This window comes from Crinia signifera, chromosome 6 (genome assembly GCF_055691185.1).
Source record: "Crinia signifera chromosome 6, ASM5569118v1, whole genome shotgun sequence".
In the NCBI taxonomy this organism is placed as follows: Eukaryota; Metazoa; Chordata; class Amphibia; order Anura; family Myobatrachidae; genus Crinia; species Crinia signifera.
This window is the reverse complement of record NC_139222.1, coordinates 46,314,888-46,337,473: the sequence shown is the minus strand read 5'-3', so window position 1 is coordinate 46,337,473 and position 22,586 is coordinate 46,314,888. Positions and strand designations below refer to the sequence as shown.

At 43.8% G+C, this 22,586-nt stretch overlaps 1 protein-coding gene across 4 annotated transcripts in view; it reads left to right on the top strand.

Annotated features, from left to right (window-relative positions):
* CNOT12 (CCR4-NOT transcription complex subunit 12) overlaps positions 1-22,586 on the top strand; it is a 69,651-nt gene that overhangs the window by 33,075 nt on the left and 13,990 nt on the right. For 3 of the 4 annotated variants that reach the window (XM_083146104.1, XM_083146106.1, XM_083146105.1), the window contains exons 5-6: positions 3,135-3,583; positions 18,175-20,584. In XM_083146104.1, coding sequence (XP_083002230.1) covers positions 3,135-3,583; positions 18,175-20,584 — 2,859 coding nt within the window. The remainder of the gene's footprint in view (positions 1-3,134; positions 3,584-18,174; positions 20,585-22,586) is intronic. The other variant, XM_083146107.1, reaches the window with a different exon arrangement.

The following is a 22,586-nucleotide window of genomic DNA, read 5'->3' as shown; positions in this document are numbered from 1 at the left end:
TTTTTTAATTGAATCAAATGTGAATAGGGTCCCTGGGACCCTATTTTACATTGGATTCAATGTAAAATATTCCCCAGACCCTCAATTTTACACCCTCAACGCCACCCCACGATTGACGCCAACCCGAAGCGTGGCGAGCGCAGCGAGCCTGCGAGGGGCGGCGGTGTGCGTCCTCCGACCTTTTCATACCCCTACTATCCACGTCGGCGTGGAGTTGAGAACATAAAGTGTGGCGAGCGCAGCGAGCCACCGAGCCCGAAGCGCGGCGAGCGGACGCGTATAACTTCACAGGTATACGCGTCCCCTTGCCACGCTTCAGGCTCGGTGGCTCTCTGCGCTCGCCACACTTTGTATTCTCAACTCCACGCCGACGTGGATAGTAGGGGTATGAAAAGGTCGGAGGACGCGCACCGCCGCCCCTCGCGGGCTCGCTGCGCTCGCCACGCCTCGGGTTGGTGTCAATCGTGGGGTGACGACGGGGCCATATACAATGTGAAATGGGTCATATTGGCCCATTTCACATTGTTTCCTATGTGAGATGGACTTAATCAAGTCCATCTCATCTTGTGCCATTATAATGGCACAAGACCGATGCGATGCTCCCGATTTCAATGTTAAAAAATATTTTAACATTGAAGCCTATGGCAAAATGGCCTATGGCAAAATCGCGGGGATCACGTCGGTCGCGTCAGGGGCAATGTTAATGGAAAAGGAAATCGGGTTCATCGCGGGCATCGTGTACCTTAACTTTAAGGTACACGATGCCCGCGATTGTGGCCGTGCTAGGAAACAAGTACCACAAAAGCCAATGGCAATTAGAGCTGAACGGAAGTCAGAGGATGCCAAGATTATAATCCAGAAGGTCAGCCTCAGGAACACAAGTACACTAATCAGGCACCTGATATACTGTACTCTCAGAATTAATGAGAATGACTGTAGCTGGGAAGAGGATGGAGAGCAGGCAGGTCTTTGATGGTTCAGTATATTCAGTGCAGGAGCCTAATGAAACAGCTCATGCTATGGTTTACCTGGTAGAAACACTGCTTCCATTTGTATTGTACATAGTTAATGATGACAGGCACTAGCCAATAGGCTGGTGTGCTTATTCTCTTATGGCAGTGCAAAAATATGTACTGTATACATTTTAGATGGGCTGCCTGCTGAGTGTTGGGGCACATAGGGGGTCTATGTACTAACCCTTGGAGAGAGATAAAAAGTTTTTTTTTATGAAGCAGTAAAAAGAGTGGAGAAGTAAGCCAGGAGCTGGTATGTTTTTCCCTGTCCACTTTATCTCTGTCCAAGGCCTAGTACATAGACCATGTGGTCATTTGCATTGTGTGCTGGATGTTTGCACCAACTTGCAGATGAAACTAAAGCTCAGAGATTGGGTTTCTTTGTATACTTTTAATGGGAACATTTTACAACTGTAAATTGTAGTTGTCTAGGTTTGTAAAACACATTTTTAAACAGAGAAAAGTTTTACATGTAGTAAAGGCAGTCTTGATGTCCCATGATGCATTTTAGCAATACCTGAGTATGTCTCCTTCTCTGGAATCCTCCCAGCCAAAATATTTTCTGCGCACTTCTAACCCATACTGCCCCTTACACATTATGCAAAAAGAAAGGGGATAAATCAACGGGACCAGATGGGATACATCCAAGGATACTATAGTATAGATACTATAGTATAGATACAATAGTTTAAAGGGGAGCTGGTAAAACCATTAACAGAATTATTAAAGCAGCCACTAGCTACTGGAGTAATCCCAGAGGACTGGAAAATAGTGAATGTAGTCCCACTGCACAAAAGTGGAAGCAAGGAAGAGGTAAGCAACTTCCGACCTGTGAGCCTTACATCAGTAGTAGGGAAATTGCTGGAAACACCCTTAAAACAAAGCGTTGTGAAATATATAAAAACCAGCAATTTACAGGATCCTGAACAGCATGGGTTTACTGGGGTAGATCATGTCAAATCTTTATTGACTTTTTTTGACTGGGTGACTAAAGTAATAGATCAAGGGGCTGCCATAGATGTAGCTTATCTAGACTTTAGTAAGGCTTTTAACACTGTCCCACATCACAGACTGTTAAATAATTTTGAAAGCTCTGTATTTGATTCTATGATGGTTAAATGGATAAGAGTGCAGTCACAGGAGGGAAAGGTCACCTGTGGAGTACCCCAGGGATCTGTACTTGGACCAGTGCATTTTAATATCTTTATTGGTGTCATTGCATATGGAATTGAGGGTAAAATATGCTTTTTTGCAGATGACACAAAGGTATGCAACAGGGTAGACACACCAGGAGGGGTAAAATAAATGATTGATGATCTAGGCAGATCAGAGGTCAAGAGCATGGCAACTACAGTTTAATGCCAAAAAATGCTAAATCATGCACTTGGGTCTCAAAATCCAAAGACTAAATATAGTATAAATGGCAAAATATAGTATAAATCTAGATCCCTAAGGAGGAGAGGGATCTAGATGTCACTATTTCAGGTGACTTAAAGGCAGGTAGGCAATGTAACAAAGCAATTAAGAAGCCAAGTCAGATGCTTGGTTGCATATCGAGAGGTATCAGCAGTAGGAAGAAAGAGTAGTAGATAAGTGGAATAGCCTACCATCAGAGGTGGTAGACGCAAATACAGTAGTACAATTTAAACATGCTTGGGATAAGCATATTGATATCCTTACAAAAAAATAAGGATCAAATATGGTTTGAGGAAACATGTTTAAGAAAGGGGCAGACTGGAAGGGCAAAGTGGTTCTTATCTGCCATCAAATTCTATGTTTCTATGTTTCTAAGTAATAATGTCACTGTATAGGTCATTGGTACAACCTCATCTAGAGTACTGTTTTCAGTTCTGGAGGTCATGGTTGCATGCATAGCAAGCACATCCTGCCTCTGCCGTCTGACGGGTGCCACATTGCTTGTCCATGCAGCAGCGCTGAGAATACGCAAGGCGCTTCTCAGAGACCCCACTGGCGCTTGCTCCCCAAACCACTGCAAGGTCTGCGGCACTATTGGTACCCCACTGCATGATAAGAGCTGTCCCTTGGGATGAGAAGACTTCTGGATTTATGACCTGCTAGTTGTTGTTCATCAAATTATATTCCTTTATTTGTTTCTTACAGACCCCACAAAGACCTGCAAAAAATGTACAGAAAGAGACAAATCAAAACAACCATGGAAAGTGTGAAGTGAAAGAGAAAACACAAGTTACAGATCATGTGATTTATAGAGAGAGCCAGCATGAAGATAACACAGACCCTATACTGATTGGCAGTGCTGGACCTAATGGTCTGCTGGTAGAAAAGAAGCATGGAAGACCGGCTACTGATGATAGATCGGACTCTGAGCATGAGGAAATCAAAGCTGGCAGAGATGACCATTTCCACGGCGAGAAGTCATATGGGTATTCTGCAGATGACCATCAAGACACAAAAGTACCTGATGATATTGTAGAGAAAGAGCATGACCACTTATATAAGAGAGAAGATGTTCCTAGGATGCTGCCTGGCGATTCCATGTCCCATAAATCAGAATTAACTCAAGATCAAATTGATTTACGTACAGAGTCCAGGTAATAACATATCTCTCATTTTTCTGTTAGCATTTTATATGTCTGTGAAAATTTGGCACTCTGGATAAATTAATAGTCAGCGCCCGGGGTGTCCTGTCCACAACATCGTATACAAGAACCTTTTGCAATCAGCAAAGAAAAGACGGCACTCCACGGTAGTTACAAATGAAAACTTTGTTAAAGAATTTCAGTGATACATTACAAATGACTCCATCAACGTTTCATGGCCCACCGGCCATTTCGTCAGGATCCGGTCAGTACAGGTGTAAAGTGCAAGTGCAGGGAAGGTGATAAGCATAACACTTGCTTACCTGTGTCTTATGAAGGATGCCCTTGTGAACCAAGTCCGTCACCGAGGGCGGGCGGCAACCTTCGGTGACGGACTTGGTTCACAAGGGCAATCTGCTCATGTTTGGGAGCAAATGACAATCAGCAGTTAGCTCTCAAATGTGGGTAAATGGTAATTTAATTTGGCTAAATATGTTTGTTTTAAACAACTTGTCTTAACGATGGCTTTTATCTGTTTTCCAGCAGTTGGGGTAAATTGCTAATTGCCATTGGCTCAAACACATATTTTTGTTCCAAACAACCCACTAGTTGATCTATTGTATGGCCAGCCCTAATGTATTTTTGGCTGACCAAAAAGGCCGGATATTGCGATTAATGACCGATGGTCATTATCGCGGTATCCAATTACTAGGCTTCTACGAGGACGTTAGCAAAAACTTTGATAACGGAAACGCCATAGATGTGATCTTCCTAGATTCTGCTAAAGCTTTTGATACTGTGCCACACAGGAGGTTGATAAATAAAATGGAGGACTTAGGATTGGGGGCAAATATCTGTAGATGGGTAGGGAACTGGCTATGTAATAGAGAACAAAGAGTGGTTGTTAACAGCGCTGAATCAAATATAATCCTGGTATTAAGTGGGGTGCCACAGAGTTCGGTCCTTGGGCCCATCTTGTTTAACATTTTTATTAACGACATTGGGATGGGGTTACTCAGCAATGTATCCATCTTTGCAATCCATCTTTGCAGACGACTCAAAATTGAGCAGAGTTATTAAATCACCCGAGGATGTCGCTGCGCTTCACCCTAGATGAGTGGGCAAAAATGTGGAAGATGAGGTTCAATGTAGATAAATGCAAGGTCATGCACCTTGGGAGACACAACAGGTGTGCTAGTTATAACCAAAGCAGCTAGACGTTGGGTAATTCGGTACTGGATCTGGGAGTCCAAACATATGACAAACTGGGTGTTAGAAACGGCATGGGCAGCGCCAGCGCTTGCCCAGCAGTCTCTAGGCGGTGCGCCCGGTGGTTGTCAGGCAGCCGGGACGCCGCCTCATCATCAGGCGCACACTTCCGCCGGGCGAGGACGTACGCCCGGCAGCTCAGATGCAACCCCTTCTTCCCCTGCCACAGCGGTTGCCTAGGCGACGGGGTATGCAGGCGGCCGCGCGGAGGAAGGGGTGCGCGATACGCCGCACGCAGCTGCAGGAGATCTGCTGAGTGGCGCCTTATTTAAACTTCCGGGCCGGGTCATTCAGACGCCGGCTATAGTTCCTGACCAAGCGTCTTGAGTGTTCCCGGTTCCTGGCTCCTGTCACTTTTGGGATTCCTTTGGTGGCAGTGTTCTTGTCTCAGCACCTCCTGCGTTTCAGTGTCCCTCTTCTGGTTGCTTTTCCTGGCAGACCCCCTCCCGGCTTTCAGCCTTCAGGGTTCAGATAAGTTGGGGTTTCCCCGCTCCTCCTATCTTTGTATAACATCTTTATTCACTGTGTATGGTTATCTGCCAGTGCTATATATTGTGTCAACTTTCTGTGTATTGTTACACCAGCCAGCGTTATATATTGTGTCAACTTTCTGTGTATTGTTACACCAGCCAGTGTTATATATTGTGTCAACTTTCTGTGTATTGTTACACCAGCCAGAGTTATATATTGTGTCAACTTTTTGTGTATTGTTACACCTGCCTGCATTGGACATTGTGTCAACTCTTGTGTATAGTTACTCCAGTCACGCCGATAGTCTGTGTCTACCTCTGTGTATTGTTTCACACGCTGGTAACAGCATTTCCCCAGGGGGATCTTCGTTAGGGTGTGGCTCTTACACACCTTACCCGTAGGGCCGGGTTGTCCTCGCCAATAGGGTGTCAGTTAATTCTCCCCTTGTCCACCTCTGGCCTTGGCGGCCGCGTTGTCGCTCGTAAGACCAGGTGGCATCGGGGTCGGAGCCTGACTAACGGGCTCCTTCGAATGCGGCTATTAGTGGTGAAGGTTAGCACTGCACGCGTCCGCCAACTCCACTGGGTGGCAACGGAGTTAGGGGCGGCGAGGTCACCCGTGTCCATAACACTGGGGTGTAGTGCTAAATGCCACATAGCAACAAAAAAGCCAACAGAATTCTAGCATGTATTAAAAGAGGCATGGAAATTAGAATATGGAGTACAACTCTGGGCCCCACACTATTAAAAGGATATCATAGACTTAGAAAAAATACAAAGAAGAGCGACAAAACTAATTAGTGAAAAGGAGAATTTAAGCTACGAGGAGATATTGAGAAATTTGGGACTATTTACAGTGCAGAAGAGACGTTTAAGGGGGGACATGCTCAACATGTACAAATATATCAGGGGACAATATAAGGAACTGTCAAACACCATTTTTTCTACTAGAAAGGAATCTAGGACATGAGGGCATGAGTTTAGATTAGAAGAAAAAAGATTTTGTTCCCATAGAAGAAACTATTTATTTTTGGTCAGAGCTGTCAAACTTTGGAACAATCTTCCTGGGGGGGTGGTGTCAGCAGAGACAATAAATATGTTCAAATTAAGGTTGGATAAACATTTTTTAGTTAATAACATCCATGGGTACAATTATTAATCATAAACTGTCTTTAACCCCTTCCTGACAGAGCCAGTTTTTGCGTTCCTGACAGAGCCCTTTTTTTCAAATCTGACATGTCTCACTTAAGTGGGGATAACTTTTTTTTGCTTTTACTTATCCCAGTGATTTTGAGATTGTTTTTTCGTGACACATTGTACTTCAAATTAGTGGTAAATTTGGGTCGATACAGTCTGTGTTTTTTTGTGAAAAATACCAAAATATCGTGAAAAAATGGAAAATTTAGCGATTTGCAAAATGTTAAATTTTCTGCTTGTGAGACAAATAATCTTACCACTCAAAATAGTGAATAACTAACATAGACCATATGTCTACTTTATGTTGACATCATTATTTCAACTTCCTTTTAATTTTTTGGGACACTAGGAGGCTTACAATATGAATAGCAAATTCTCAAATTTTCAAGAAAATATTAAACACTGATTTTTTTAGGGACCAGTTCAGTTCTGATGTGACTTTGAGGGACTTGTATGTGAGACACCCCCATAAATGATGCCATTTCAAAAACTGCACCCCTCACAGTATTCAAAACAGCATTTTGGAAGTTTGTTAACCCTTTAGGTGTTTCACAGGAATTAAAACAAAGTGTAGGTGAAATTTCAAAATTTCTTTTTTTTTGCAGATTTGCAATTTTAATACATTTTTCTAAGGAACACAGTACATTTTACTAGAGAAATGTGACTGAAAATTGATTCCCCCAATTCTTTTGTTTTCATAAATATCCTATATGTGGCCCTAGTGTGCACGGTGACCAAACCACAGGCTTCATAATAGAAGGAGCACCTACTTGATTTTGGAGCCTCCTTTTTATGAGATTATTTTTTAGGCACCATGTAGGTTTCTAGGCACCATAAGATGCTAAAAGTTAGGAACCCCCCCCACAAGTGACCCCATTTTGCAAACTACACCCCTCAGGGAATTCATCTAGGGGTATAGTGTACATTTCAAACCCCCAGGGGTTTCACCAATTGTGGTACAACTGGGCAGTGAAAATGAAAAATTATTTTTTTTACACAAAAATACAGTTCTGGCTCCAAATTTGTCATTTTCAGAAGGTATGAAGGAGACAAAGCACCCCAAAATCTGTGCCCCAATTTCTCCCGAGTACGGCAATGCCTCACATGTGACCAAAAAATACCAGTTGGGTGCATGGCAGGACTCAGAAGGGAAGGAGTGATTTTTGGATTTTGCAGCTCAGATTCTGGTGGAATTTTGGTGGGTGCTATGTCGCATTAGCAAGACCCCCAAAGCACCAATACAGTGGAACCCCCCCACAAGTGACCCCATTTTGCAAAGTACACCCCTCAGGGAATTCATCTAGGGGTATAGTGTACATTTCAAACCCCCAGGGGTTTCACCAATTTTGATACAAGTGGGCAGTGAAAATGAAAAATTACATTTTTTTACACAAAAATGCAGTTCTGGCTCAAAATTTTTCATTTTCAGAAGGTATGAAGGAGAAAAAGCACCCCAAAATCTGTGCCCCAATTTCTCCCGAGTACGGCAATGCCTCACATGTGACCAAAAAATACCAGTTGGGTGCATGGCAGGACTCAAAAGGGAAGGAGTGATTTTTGGATTTTGCAGCTCAGATTCTGGTGGAATTTTGGTGGTTGCTATGTCGCATTAGCAAGACCCCCCAAGCACCAATACAGTGGAACCCCCCCACAAGTGACCCCATTTTGCAAACTACACCCCTCAGGGAATTCATCTAGGGGTATAGTGTACATTTAAAACCCCCAGGGGTTTCACCAATTTTGATACAAGTGGGCAGTGAAAATGAAAAATTACATTTTTTACACAAAAATGCAGTTCTGGCTCAAAATTTTTCATTTTCAGAAGGTATGAAGGAGAAAAAGCACCCCAAAATCTGTGCCCCAATTTCTCCCGAGTACGGCAATGCCTCACATGTGACCAAAAAATACCAGTTGGGTGCATGGCAGGACTCAGAAGGGAAGGAGTGATTTTTGGATTTTGCAGCACAGATTCTGGTGGAATGAATGGTGGGTGCTATGTTGCACCAATACAGTGGAACCCCCCCACAAGTCACCCCATTTTGCAAACTACACCCCTCAGGGAATTCATCTAGGGGTATAGTGTACATTTCAAACCCCCAGGGGTTTCACCAATTTTGATACAAGTGGGCAGTGAAAATGAAAAATTACATTTTTTTACACAAAAATGCAGTTCTGGCTCAAAATTTTTCATTTTCAGAAGTAATGAAGGAGACAAAGCACCCCAAAATCTGTGCCCCAATTTCTCCCGAGTACGGCAATGCCTCATGTGTGACCAAAAAGTGGCAGGACTCAGAAGGGAAGGAGTGATATTTGGATTTTGCAGCACAAATTCTGGTGGAATGATGGTGGGTGCTATGTCGCATTAGCAAGACCCCCAAAGCACCAATACAGTGGAACCCCCCCACAAGTGACCCCATTTTGCAAACTACACCCCTCAGGGAATTCATCTAGGGGTATAGTGTACATTTCAAACCCCCAGGGGTTTCACCAATTTTGATAAAACTGGGCAGTGAACATGAAAAATTACATTTTTTTACACAAAAATGCAGTTCTGGCTCAAAATTTTTCATTTTCACAAGGAATGAAGGAGACAAAGCACCCCAAAATCTGTGCCCCAATTTCTCCCGAGTACGGCAATGCCTCACATGTGACCAAAAAATACCAGTTGGGTGCATGGCAGGACTCAGAAGGGAAGGAGTGATTTTTGGATTTTGCGGCTCAGATTCTGGTGGAATGAATGGTGGGTGCTATGTGGCATTAGCAAGACCCCCGAAGCACGGTGAAATTATGAACCTAATATTCCATAGATGTGTGGTATATTTTAAAACACTCCTTTATACATAGGCCGGGTTTGTCGGGGCAAGTGTCACACTGGAAAATAGTTTGCTTTCTTATTCCCTTTTTATAGCAAACTTTGCACCTTTTTTGTGTCCTGCCCTTTTTTCCAGTGGAGGGGATTTCATCAGGAAAATGCTGCCCTGGTACAATACGGGGGCCAGTACTAGAAGTACTGGGGCCCTCTGCCTGCTGGTTCCCAAATATTAGGCCCTTTATGACTTCCTCTTGAAAGTGCATAAATGTCCCCCTCTGGCCGGTAGAACGGAATAGCACGTAAGCGTTATACAGTGCCATCTGGATGATATACACGGCCACCTTCTTGTACCAGATTTTTGTTTTCCGCAGGGCACTGTACGGCTTCAGTACCTGATCTGAAAGATCCACTCCGCCCATGTACCTATTGTAATCCAGGATACAATTAGGTTTTGAGGTGTGGGTACTGGTACCTCGTACAGGGACGGAGGTGGTACTGTCTCCGTGAATTGTTGTCAGTATAAGGACATCCCTCTTGTCCTTATATTTGACCAACAACATATTTTCGTTGCATATTCCCCTGCTTTCACCCCTTCTCATTACTTGGGCAATGTGCGTTTTTGGGAGGCCTCTTTGGTTCTTGCGCACAGTACCGCAAGCTGCTGTACCTCTTGAACCAAGGGCCTTAAACAGGGGGATGCTAGTGTAAAAGTTATCCACATAGAGGTGATAACCTTTATCCAGGAAGGGGTGCACTAAATCCCAGACAATTTTCCCACTAACACCTACGAGGGAGGGGGGGCATTCTGGCGGTTGAATTCTTGAATCCTTCCCTTCATAAACCCTAAACCTGTGGGTGTACCCTGAGGTGCTTTCACACAGTTTATACATTTTTATGCCATACCTTGCCCTCTTACTGGGAAGGTACTGGCGGAATTTAACCCTTCCTTTAAAATGTATAAGGGACTCGTCGATACAAATAAATTTTTCAGGGATGTACACCTCTTCAAATTTGGCACTGAAATGATCAATGACCGGCCTGACTTTGAATAGCCGGTCAAAGGTGGGATCATCTCTGGGTGGGCACTGTGCATTATCGGTGTAATGTATAAATTTAAGAATTGTCTCAAATCGAGTCCGGGGCATGGCCATACGGTAAAATGGAGTACTGTACAGAACATCTGTACTCCAATATTGCCTAATTTCTGGCTTTTTTACTATGCCCATATGAAACACCAGACCCCAAAACGTCATCATCTCTACTGCATCTACAGGGGTCCACCTAGCAAATGATGACGTGGGGTTTTGAGCAATAAACTGCTGGGCATATAAATTAGTTTGGTCCACCATTAAATTTATAAAATCATCAGAGAAAAATAATTTGAAAAAGTCAATTTCTCTGAGACCTGTGGAATCAAATTGGATTCCTGGCATGGCCAAAAACTCAGGAACCTGGGGCTCAAAATTGTCTGGTGGTGGGGTCCATACTAGATCAATTATTGGGGGGGGAATCTCAGCTGCTCTACGGGGGCGTCTTTGAGGGGGTCCCTCATCACCAGAGGAGGAAGAGGAGCTTAAGACGAATCCTTCAAATTCCCCGCTTGCATCACTGCCTGTGTCAGAGTCAGAGGCAAGCATGGCATATGCCTCCTCCACTGAATACATTCTCCTGGATGACTGGGAGGACATTTGGGAGGACATTTGGGAGGACATTTGGGAGGACATTTGGGATGCCATTTTTATTTTTGTGTTACTGGTAGTGAAATGTTTCAACACGTGTATAGTGTAGGGGGGGGTACAAACTTTATTTCAACCCGGGGGGTATGTAGTGTGTAGTGTGTATGTAGTGCAGAAAAAAAAAATACTTTATACCAATAAAAAAAAAAAAAAATGAAGGGGTTAAAAATAAAAAATTGAAGGGGTTAAAAAAAAAAAAAAAAAGGTCCTGCGCCAAAAATTGAGCACAGATGTTGGTCAGTAACGTCTGTCACTGAACAGCGCTCAAAGGCAACAGGAATCTGATCAAAAAAAAAAAAAAATAGATCAACCCTGTGCCGAAAAAGCTGATCAGTGATGTACGTCACTGATCGGCGCACAGTGGCCACAGGACACCCACAAAATCAGTGTGTGTAAAAAAAAAATTAAAAAAAGACCCCACAGCACTCACAAAAAAAAAAAAAGGTGATCAGTGATGCGACACTGATTACCAGTGAGGGACAGCAGGTGCACAACCTTTGGTGCAACTGACAGTGCAACTGGCAGCAACTGACAGGTATATATATATAAAAAAAAAACCTCTGCGCCCCCAAAAAGTTGCTGATCAGCACAGATATACTGATCAGCACAAAAGGGGGGGTAGCAGACACAAAATATACACTCTCTATCACTCTCTGTCACTATCTCTCTCTATCTCTCTATCTCTCACTATCTCTCACTATCTATCACTCTAGGACACTGCAGCAGCAGCACTGACAGTTATATGTATAAAAAAAAACTGCACCCCCAAAAAGGGGGGGTAGCAGACACAAAATATACACTCTCTATCACTCTCTGTCACTATCTCTCTCTATCTCTCTATCTCTCACTATCTATCACTCTATGACACTGCAGCAGCAGCACTGACAGTTATATATATAAAATAAAACCCCTGCACCCCCAAAAAGGGGGGGTAGCAGACACAAATCTCTCTATCTCTCTACCTCTCACTATCTATCACTATCTATCACTATCTATCACTGTATGACACTGCAGCAGCAGCACTGACAGTTATTTATATATAGAAAACCCCTGCACCCCCAAAAAGGGGGGGTAGCAGACACAAAATATAGCTCTCTCTGTCACTATCTCTCTATCTCTCTCTATCTCTCTCTCTATCTCTCTATCTCTCTATCACACTGCAGCAGCAGCAGGAAGTCTCAGGAAGTCAGATCCAGGAAGCGTCCAGCACGCTACAAGCAGTGATAAGGTGATCAGGTAAGGTATTTGCAAGGATCAGGTAAGTATTAGCAAGGATCAGGTCGGTATTCACGGCAGGCAGGCACGGTGACCGTTCTGCACGCTATTCCAGACCGGAATGGCGTCTGCAGCGCAGTCACCGTCAGTTTAAATGTCGCGCCTTGGCTGTGATTGGTCCGTGGGTCCCACGGACCAATCACAGCCTTGGGGGCAGGTGGGGTGAGGGTGGGGTGAGGTGTCATCGTCACCGATGACCCCCTCATGCCCCCTGACGCCCGGCGGTGATTGACACCTGTGTTACCGAGCGTCTGATTCGCTGGTAACACAGGAAAACGCTGTGAATGGCTGTTCACACTGAACAGCCAATCACAGCGATCGCCGACGGGGGGGCGGCATCGCAGCCCCCCCTGGGCATGCAGGGACATGTCTGCTGTCAGGGACAGCAGACATCGTCCCTTTGTCACTGCGTCTCGAGACGCAGTGACAGTTTAAACTCATGACGTACATTTATGCCATGTGTCGGGAAGTACCTCCCGGCCATGACGTAAATGTACGTCAAATGTCGGGAAGGGGTTAACAACATACTATACAGCAAGGGATAAGCTATTAAAAACCTAGGTTGACTTGATGGACTTTTTTCAACCTTACCTACTATGTAACTGTGGGCCTTATTCTAGTTCACTCTTTCTGACAAAATCCTTCTTAGATGGACAAAACCATGTGCACTGCAGGTGGGGCAGATGTTACTTGTGAAGAGAGAGAATTAGATTTGGGTAAGGTTTTACTTCAAAGTGAGATCTATATTGCAGTGTAAAAATAAAGCAGTCAGTTAGTATCCCTGCACAGAAACAAAATAACTCACCCAAATCTCTCTGTGCATTTTACATCTGCCCCCTGCAGTGCACATGGGGGGCAGATGTAAAATGCTTTGTCCATCTAAGAAGGATTTTGCCAGAAAGAGTAAAGTAGAATAAGGCCCTATGTAACTATGTAATTATTGTCTGCTTTTAGCAGCTGAAAATGGACCCGCAATCAGGCAAAAACACATGGGTCCAGACAGCTGCTTATCAGGGATTATGTTTTGCCTGCCTCAGTCAGCCAAAGCATAATACCCAATAACAGCAGGTATCGGGACTAAGGGACACTCAGCCTTCAGCAGCAGGGAATTGCCGCTACTAATAGTAGCTTTGAGATTTGCAGCAAGGCAGATAATATTGCAAATTATCCACCAAAAATGATATTTCTCCAGGTAGAGAGGTAGCTCAGTCTTTTCTTAAGCAATATCTGAAGAATTTAGCAGAATAGACTTTCTTTGCACATTTTGTGGTTGTATCTGGTTGTGTTTCATGGCAATATCTACCGGTTGACTAGGGTGGTAATCTCCCCTCGATTTGCATATGTCGGGTGAAGACTCTCCACAAATTACATCTCCTTGCTTTTTTAGAAGCAGGTTAGTTTTAACATTCAAATATCTGCTGCCTCAAAAACACTGTGCAGATTCGCTAGCAATTTGCTGATGCCTGCATAGTCACTTTTAGTTAACATTCTAAATAAGGGGTGTCCAAACTTTTTACGACGAGGGCCAGATTTGGGGCTAGATTCTATAAGCTTCAAAAGTGATACAATATAGAGTGATAAACAGCCAGCCAATCAGCTCCTACCTGCCATGTCACAGACTGTGTTTGAAAAATGTCAGGTAGGAGCTGATTGGCTGGCTTAGAGAATCTGGCCCTAAGTGAGGTGAAATTATGTGGGGCCAACCATTCAGCCTGACATTCTTTGAATCATTAATCACATCAGAATGTTCCCCGATTCTCCCCCATTCACTCTATGTCCCCCAGCCTGCCCCTTCACTGTATATTCCCCAGCTTGCCCACCTTCTCTGTATTTTCCCCAATCTGCCCCATTCACTGTATGTCCACCAGTCTGCCCCATTCACTGTATATTCCCCTGCCTGACCATCCTTCTCTTTATGACCCCCAGCCTGCCCCTCCTTCACTGTATGTCCCCCATTCACTGTATGTCCCCCACTCTGCATCCTTTTACTCTGTTTCCCAGACTGCCCCCTTCACTGAATGTCCATCACTACCTGCATTCACTGTATGTCCCCAAGCCTGACCCTTTTTCACTGTATATCCTCCAATCTGCCCCCATTCACTGTATGACTCCCATTCCCTGTATGACTCCCATTTACTATGTACCCCACTCTATCCCCATTCACTCTATGTCCCCCAGCCTGCCCCCTCCCTTCTCTGTATGTTTCCCAGCCCCTTGTGTGATCCAGAGGACAGAGAGGCAAAGCAGGCACTGCAAGGACAGGAGATGCTTGGGCTCCCGCTTCCATCCTCCTCCGCTCTGCATGTTACGGGTGCAAGCTTCCCCCTTGCTGCACCCCCTCCCCACACACTGCTGTCACTGTGATTGTGGAGGAGGGTGATTGTAGCAGCAGGGGTTGGACGCATATAACTGTGGTGGCCGGCACCTCCTCACTGCTACAGACAGTAAGGTAAAGGCGCGCTTGCCGAGGCCCCACCTTTAGTGTCCTGTGCTGGGCATCCCGCATCTGATGCTCCACACACTTTCGGCTGGAGTCTGCGGGCCGCTTGAAATGACAGCACGGGTCGCAATTGGTCCCTGGCCCGGACTTTGGACATGCCTGTTCTAAATGATCACACCAGAGGGAGAATCTGCTAATACAGTATATAGGCACATATAAAACAGATCTAGTATTTACTGGCCGAGATCCAGAAATGATAGCGCCTTAAGTAATGTTATTGTTTTTATTTGGCAGCACAGACATTCCGCTTTTAATTCCAGTTCATTACTAAAATGTAAAGATAATATTAAAGGGTTACTAATTGGTAAATGTTCTGTTGTGGAACAGCTGTCTGCTCAATCTTCTTCAGACTGTTTCAGTTCCAAGTAAATGTACAGATCTTCCAAGCAAGCTGTATTTCATAGAACACATTTGTATATGGCACAATATCAGGCATAGACCGCACAATATAGAAAAGAATACCATTTAATATTCTTCTTCACAATTTTACAATCCTTGGTAGGATCACATCATTATTTATAGTGAGTCATCCATGTACACAAACAGATTGTTTCAATTTATTGTTAATATTTTGGTCCGCTGGGGGAAAAATAACACATCATTCATAGTCAGTAACATTAACCCAAATGGTATACCAAAGTATGTGTAGAGCCTTACTATGTTTTCCAGTAGAACACAACAGTACACAACATAAAGTACACCTCTCATACTAATACCCCTTTCAGACCGAACTTATTACCCGGTATTTTGCCATTTTTTTTTACATTTTCAAAACGGTAATATGTGCGGTCTGAAAGGTCCAGAGTGAATTTGCCGTTTTAAAATAACTGGTATTTTAAAACGGTAAAAAAGCAACATAAAAAAAACAGGTCTGAAACGGTACCCAGGCAGCAGTGAGCACTATTGGTCCCGCTACGTGCATATTTAATGAGCGAGACCAGTGCAGTGCATATTTAATGAGTGGGACCACTCATTACATATGTACATATGTAATGAGCCGCTCATTACATATGTGCATATGTAATGGTGGAGTATAGGCTGTAGCAAGGGTGGCTTAGGGAGAGGGTAGTAGTAGAGGAGAGGATTAGGGTACCTGTCCGGATTCTCTGTATCGGGATGCTGGGGACGTTCTTTTAATAGTCTGCATATTGACAGCCAGGATATCATATGTATCCTAACTGTAATTTAGGGCAAGATATAGCTTGTTATATGCTAATTATGTATTCTTCTTGGGCTGGTGCCAATAACTCTGAAATCTAAATTTTGAAACCCCACTCCAGAAATCCTGCGTTTGCCATAGGCTAGGCTTCTAATTTGACTTGACCATGTTGCTTCTTAAGCAGGGGTTAAAGTGAGGGGGAACATGGTGGAACTGAGTTCCACCACCTCTAATGGCAGGGGGAACTGAGTTACACCTCTACCACAGTCCTAAACAGTAATTCCAACAGAAAAGCGTGTCCCAGCGGCTTCTTCTTCTGGCACAGCGTATTTAATGTAAAGTTAAGATGAGCAACTGTGGACATTATATATATAAGGGGTATCACTGTGTGATTTAATATGAATCAAGGGCACTACATGCGGTGTAATGTGTATATGAATGTGCTAATGTGTGTTGTGGGACCATTATCCCTTTATGGGTGGTAGGGCACAAATTCCCAGACACTGGTCTAGGCTCTGCCTAATGGTGGTGGTGTTAGGGGAACAGAGTTCCACCACCTTTGCAGGAGCACTTTAAGCCCTGTTCTTAAGTATTCATACTCATTTTTCCTCCATCATAAATTTTACAGCCTCTGCCTAAATAGGTACCACTTTCAACATTAAAACAACATCGGCATGCTATCGCTCCTCTGCAGTCACATGACTACACCAAGCTTAGTCACTTAGTTACTACATACATTGAGCCTAATTCACATACAGTACAAATGTCTAGGCAGCTGCATTTATTTAAATTCTCCTTCACTATTTTACAGTCCTTGGTAGGACAACATCATTCCTAATAGTCTCACCCATGTACACTCTCTGCTACTTTGTACATATGCTGCTACAAGCTCCTTACCTTCCATGCTCGCGAATGTGCAAGGATTGAGACTTCTAACCTTGGTGTCCTTATATGCCACCATCGGTTACACTATGAGAAATTGCACATGCCCTTTGGCAGCTGCAGTTTTTCCACCTAAGCACAGCCTTCTATGCTTACGGCTGTGCTTCTGGAATTGCAATTGGTTTCATTAACGTACATCAGACCGTTCCATAACACGCCCACTGAATGGACTACTAGCCACTAAGACTTCATAAGGGGTTTAATCTAGTCAGTGGAAAAGAATGCCTTTAGAAAAAATGTCTCTCCATATTCAGATCGTAGGAGATATTTGATATACATACGTACCAAGGTGTGACCAGTAGTGATCTGAGATGTAAGTAAATATTGTTCCTATGTGAATAGGCTGCATCATACAAATAGGAACCACAAATGTTAGTCACAGTGAAGCCAGTGCAGCCATACAGCTGGCATCGATATTGTTATGAGGCAGTTTGGTTAGCAAATTTCTTGGCCTTGTGAGTACCCCAGACGAGTCCCCCCCCCCCCCCGCCCCCCCCCCCCCCCGAACCCCCGCAGGCATGCCAATGGATGATTTGCATAATCATCCATTCGCAGCCTTGGGTGTGGGGGAGAAATCATTCAAACAATTTCTTCAGCGTTGACAGATCTGAGACACCTCTGTGGTGTCTCAGACCTGCGAGTGCCCTGTGCGGGAAGCAGGCAGGCAGCTGACGTCAGCTGCCCACCCCCCGCACCCGCGCCATTGAAGAATTACAATGGGAACGCCCCTGCCCGGAGTGTGTGCGAGCACTGTGGGCATGCCCTGTCGCAAACAATCGGTCCCCCGTGCAAACGCGGGAGGGACTGATTTTATTAGAATATATATATATATATATATATAGAAATGATGAGACAGGCAGCGGCACTCGTAGGAAATTTTCAAAGTGTATTCAAAAACGTGACCAAACCAACGTTTCGGGGACTAGCCCCTTTGTCAAGGTGTAGGTAGAACCTTGACAAAGGGGCTAGTCCCGAAACGTTGGTTTGGTCACGTTTTTGAATACACTTTGAAAATTTCCTACGAGTGCCGCTGCCTGTCTCATCATTTCTACAAACCTGATCCAGAAGGTACCGAGGTTTATTGTACCACTGGTTGGAGTGCCGGGCCGCAACTGCTCTCCTATATATATATATATATAAATATATATATATATATGTGTGTGTGTGTGTGTTCTTTAAAAAGTAGTGTTTGTAGAGCAAGCTTTTATTCATCTTTTGTTTGTTTCCCACATCCCTCTTTTAGATCAGCAATTGGAAAGACTATCTGCTCCTCCCATGACTCTGAGCCACCCTCTGTGCATCTTCACGATCCAAGTCCTAAGGTTCAATCGGAGTTGCATGAACATGTAGTCACAAGGAAGGGACCACACCTGTATAAGGGGTCACATGTACAAGAAAGTGTCAACCTTCTTCCAGAAGATGTATATATTCACTCAAAGGAATCTCATGCAACAAGTTCTGAATCCAAGCACCTACAACACAGTTCTACAGAGGCAGAAGTGTTACATGTCATGCGCACTCAGACACGGAAGCCACAGGACTACCTGACTGAGTCAGAAAAACATGAGTCAAAGAAGGCTCAGGATAGAGATCTTCCATTAGAAAAATTAGATCATGCTGCTAATAAGTCAGAGGAACAACAGCAACAACATAGTCGATTAGAAGAGCCAATTCACAGGCAATCAGAGGAAACAGCTAATATATACAATCGGCCAGTAGAGCCAGATCACAGTTATGCGCAATCAAAGCAGCCGTATAACCAGCATGTACAATTAGAGGAGCCAATTCATAGACTTGAACAATCAGATGAGTTAACTGACCAATATCTACAATCAAAAAAGGCAATTCATAAAAATGAGGAGCAAAGTTTTGAAAAATCAGAAGAGGCAAGTCACAGATATGAACAATCAGAAGGCCCAGTTCATAATTATGTACAATCAGAGAAGTCAATTCACAGTTCTGACCAATCAGGGCCAGTTCATCATTATGTGCAATCAGAGGTGCCAATTCACAGTTATGACCAATCAGAAGAGCCAGTTCATCATCATGTAAAATCAGATATGCCAATTCACAGTTATGGCCATAGACAAACAGAAGAGCCAGTTCATCAAGATATGCCAATTCACAGTTATGGCCAAAAAGAAGAGCCAGTTCATCATTCTGTACAATCAGAGGTGTCAATTCACAGGTATGAGGAATCAGAAGAGCCAGTTCATCATCATGTAGAATCAAATATGCCAGTTCACAGTTATGGCCATAGCCAAACAGAAGAGCCAGTTCATCATCATGTAGAATCAAAGATGCCAATTCACATTTATGGCCAAACAGAAGAGCCAGTTCATCATTCTGTACAATCAGAGGTGCCAATTCACAGTTCTGACCAATCAGGGCAAGTTCATCATTATGTGCAATCAGAGGTGCCAATTCACAGTTATGACCAATCAGAAGAGCCAGGTCATCATCATGTAGAATCAGATATGCCAATTCACAGTTATGGCCAATCAGAAGAGCCAGTTCTTCATTCTGTACAATCAGAGGTGCCAATTCAAAGTTCTGAACAATCAGGGCCAGTTCATCATTATGTACAATCAGAGGTGCCAATTGACAGTTCTGACCAATCAGGGCCAACTCATCACTATGTGCAATCAGAGGTGCCAATTCACAGTTATGATCAATCAGAAGAGCCAGTTCATCATTATATACAATCAGAAGTGCCAATTCACCGTTCTGACCAATCAGAAGATCCAGCTCACCATTATATACAATCAAAGGAGCACATACAAAGATCTGAGGAGCAGGAAAGCATTTATAAACTCCAAGATGCACCACTTCTCAAGTACGTACAATCAGAGCAGCCATTAAGAGCATGTGAACAATCAGAAGAACCAATTTGTAAGCAATCACATTTGGAGGAACCAGATCATCAACATGCACAATCAGAGGAGTCAAATTTTAAGTATATCCAATCACTAAATACACAGCAGGTTCAGCTTTATTCAGAAGAACCACAGCATAAGTCTATTCAGTCTCATGAGCCCGTGCAGATAAAGGACATCCCAAGCGAAAAGAAACCGAGAATCCCAATGAAGCCTGTTCGTGGAAACCTTCCCGTGCCCTCAGAGCAGATGGACAGTGCACTTAATATTTCAGCTGAGCAACATGATAGACCAATTCACTCAGCAGAATCAGAGTACATACATAAACACTTACAGCAAGAACATAGTTATTCAGAAGAGCAAACCTACAAGGATGCTGCAATGGTTCATAAAGAAAGTCTCTCTGAGGAGCAAAACCACAGTCAATCACAGTCAGGAGAGCCACAGTCTAGTCACTCCTATCAAGAAGGACCTAAGACTGTAGAGGATTCATCAGAGCAGTCAAGGCATATAGATACTGAAGTAGATAAAATAAAAAGACATACTGAGTCAGATAAACCGGAGACCGAGGAGCAACATCGGGAGGAGCCAGAAGACGAACCTGCTTATTCAAAAAGAAACATAAATGGACATATTGAATTAGAGGAGTCAAAAGACAATGATATTACATTAGATCAGCGAAAATCACATACAGTAGATGGAAGCCAAGCTGGAGATGCTGAGGATACATCACAGCCAGAGGAGCCCCAAGATGAAGAAAATTTTGACTTTCTGGAGGTATGTTTTGAAATATTAGACCCATTAGGTCATTCAGTTGGATTGAACCACTCTTCCCCAGATGAGGAGGAATGGGGGAGTTACAATGTCTGTTTATGGGGATTCAAATGCCATCCGACCAGCAGCAGTGCCAACAAATCCAGCTAAGAGCAGGTTAGAAGGTTTTTGGGGGTTTGTGGGCACTGGATCTAAATTGCTACTTCCCCCTCCCCCTCCTGCACATCACATGTATTTTTCCTCAGCCTCCCCAACTGCATATGCCTGCCACCTGCATTCTGGAGGCTAGGAACACCCAACACGTTTCGTCCTGTCTGACTATAGTGCTGCGCTCGCCACACTATATAACATCAACTCCATGCGTAGTTGGATAGTAGGGGTATGAAAAAATGGGGTGCATTTAACATGGGAGCCCAGATAATACATAAGTAGCAAATCTAAATGCAGGACATCATCGCCTGACACTAAGGGCCTGATTCAGACCTGTTTGCTAGGCTGCGTGTAATCGCAGCCTAGTTAACAGGTGAACGTCACCTTTGTGAATGCCCCCCACCTCATGAATCCACTTGGTTTCATGAGAGGGAATGTATACGTTAACACATTCCCTCATATGCAGCTGCATGGCCGAAAAATCATTCGATGGTCTCTCACCCATAAAACGCGGGACGTTCCCCTGCTGCTGCCCCCTGCCCATCCCCCTTCCTCACCTCCACGAGCGAACAGCCCGGTAAGTGTGAAACTCGCATGCGCAAACCCCAAACATCGGGGATTGGGACGAATTTGGACCCTAACGAATGTGGCTGAATCGGCCCCTAACTGCTGAACATACATATTGTGTATGCAGATGTGCAAGGTATACACTATGGAAACTACAGCCCATACATAAACAGCTGTCTTTCTAATGAGGCAGGTTTTGATGATCTCCTAGTTTCCATTAATTCTTTGGGCAATACAAGTTCCTTTAATAATAGACCAATCTAATTTAACTTCACATTGCAACAATTTTCATTTACTTCTGTTGTCATACTTGCCTACAATTATGAATTCCTTTCTGGGAGATGCCCAGAGAGGAGAAGCAGGTGGATTGAAACTGGGATCGGGCAATAGCATAATTAGGCCCAGCCTAATCATGGAGAGAATTGGAGAGAATTTGCATAGGGGCAGGGCTATAATGATAAGTTTAGCATAGAAATGCATCATTAGGCCCACCCCTCTGTGGTTTTACTGTATTTATTTCCAATTTCTACCCACTTCACTCTGTGAATCGCCGAAAAACAGCTGTGGATTTTTTGAAAAACGGCTATGAATTCGACAATCTGCGGCCGTTTCCAAAAAACATCCTACTTTCAAAAAAGTCAGATCTGACTGCCTTCAATGCTGTCTGCAACGGCAGCATTGAATAGGCAAGTGTCGCTATTTCCGCTGGCGGAAATAACGGCACAGATTGAATACCTCCCTTTATCTCTCTCACCTTGATACATACATCTCGAACTTTGTTGACATTTCATTGTCAACATAGTGAATACATCCAGTTGTATAGCATTTTCTGCAGCTCAGATTGCTCAGATTGCTTCACTACAAAAGGATATCTGCTAGTGAGACCCAGTTGCCATATGTCACATGTACAACTAGTATGTTACATTTATGACATGACCCTATAGTTACAATTATTTATCCCGTTTATCCTTCTGTATTTTTGAAGGTGATGGCATATTGCCAAACCATTGGAATGTTCACAGCGGTACACAGTGTTTTACGTTGATTATGTAAGTGTTTTGGGAGGCAAAGACTGGTCACTTATGTTTATGGACATAAGCAGCCATGTCCCCACTTTCACAATGATATGAGGACTGGAATGGAGACAAGGTGGAAGCCACAGGCTGAGGTCACATAAATGAAGGAGTATAAACTCAGTAGAACACAATAATTATTAGGTGTGTGACTATGCTGTCAAACTGGTGTGGAAACTTTGTGGTATGAACACGCCTCTGCATGAAATATCTTT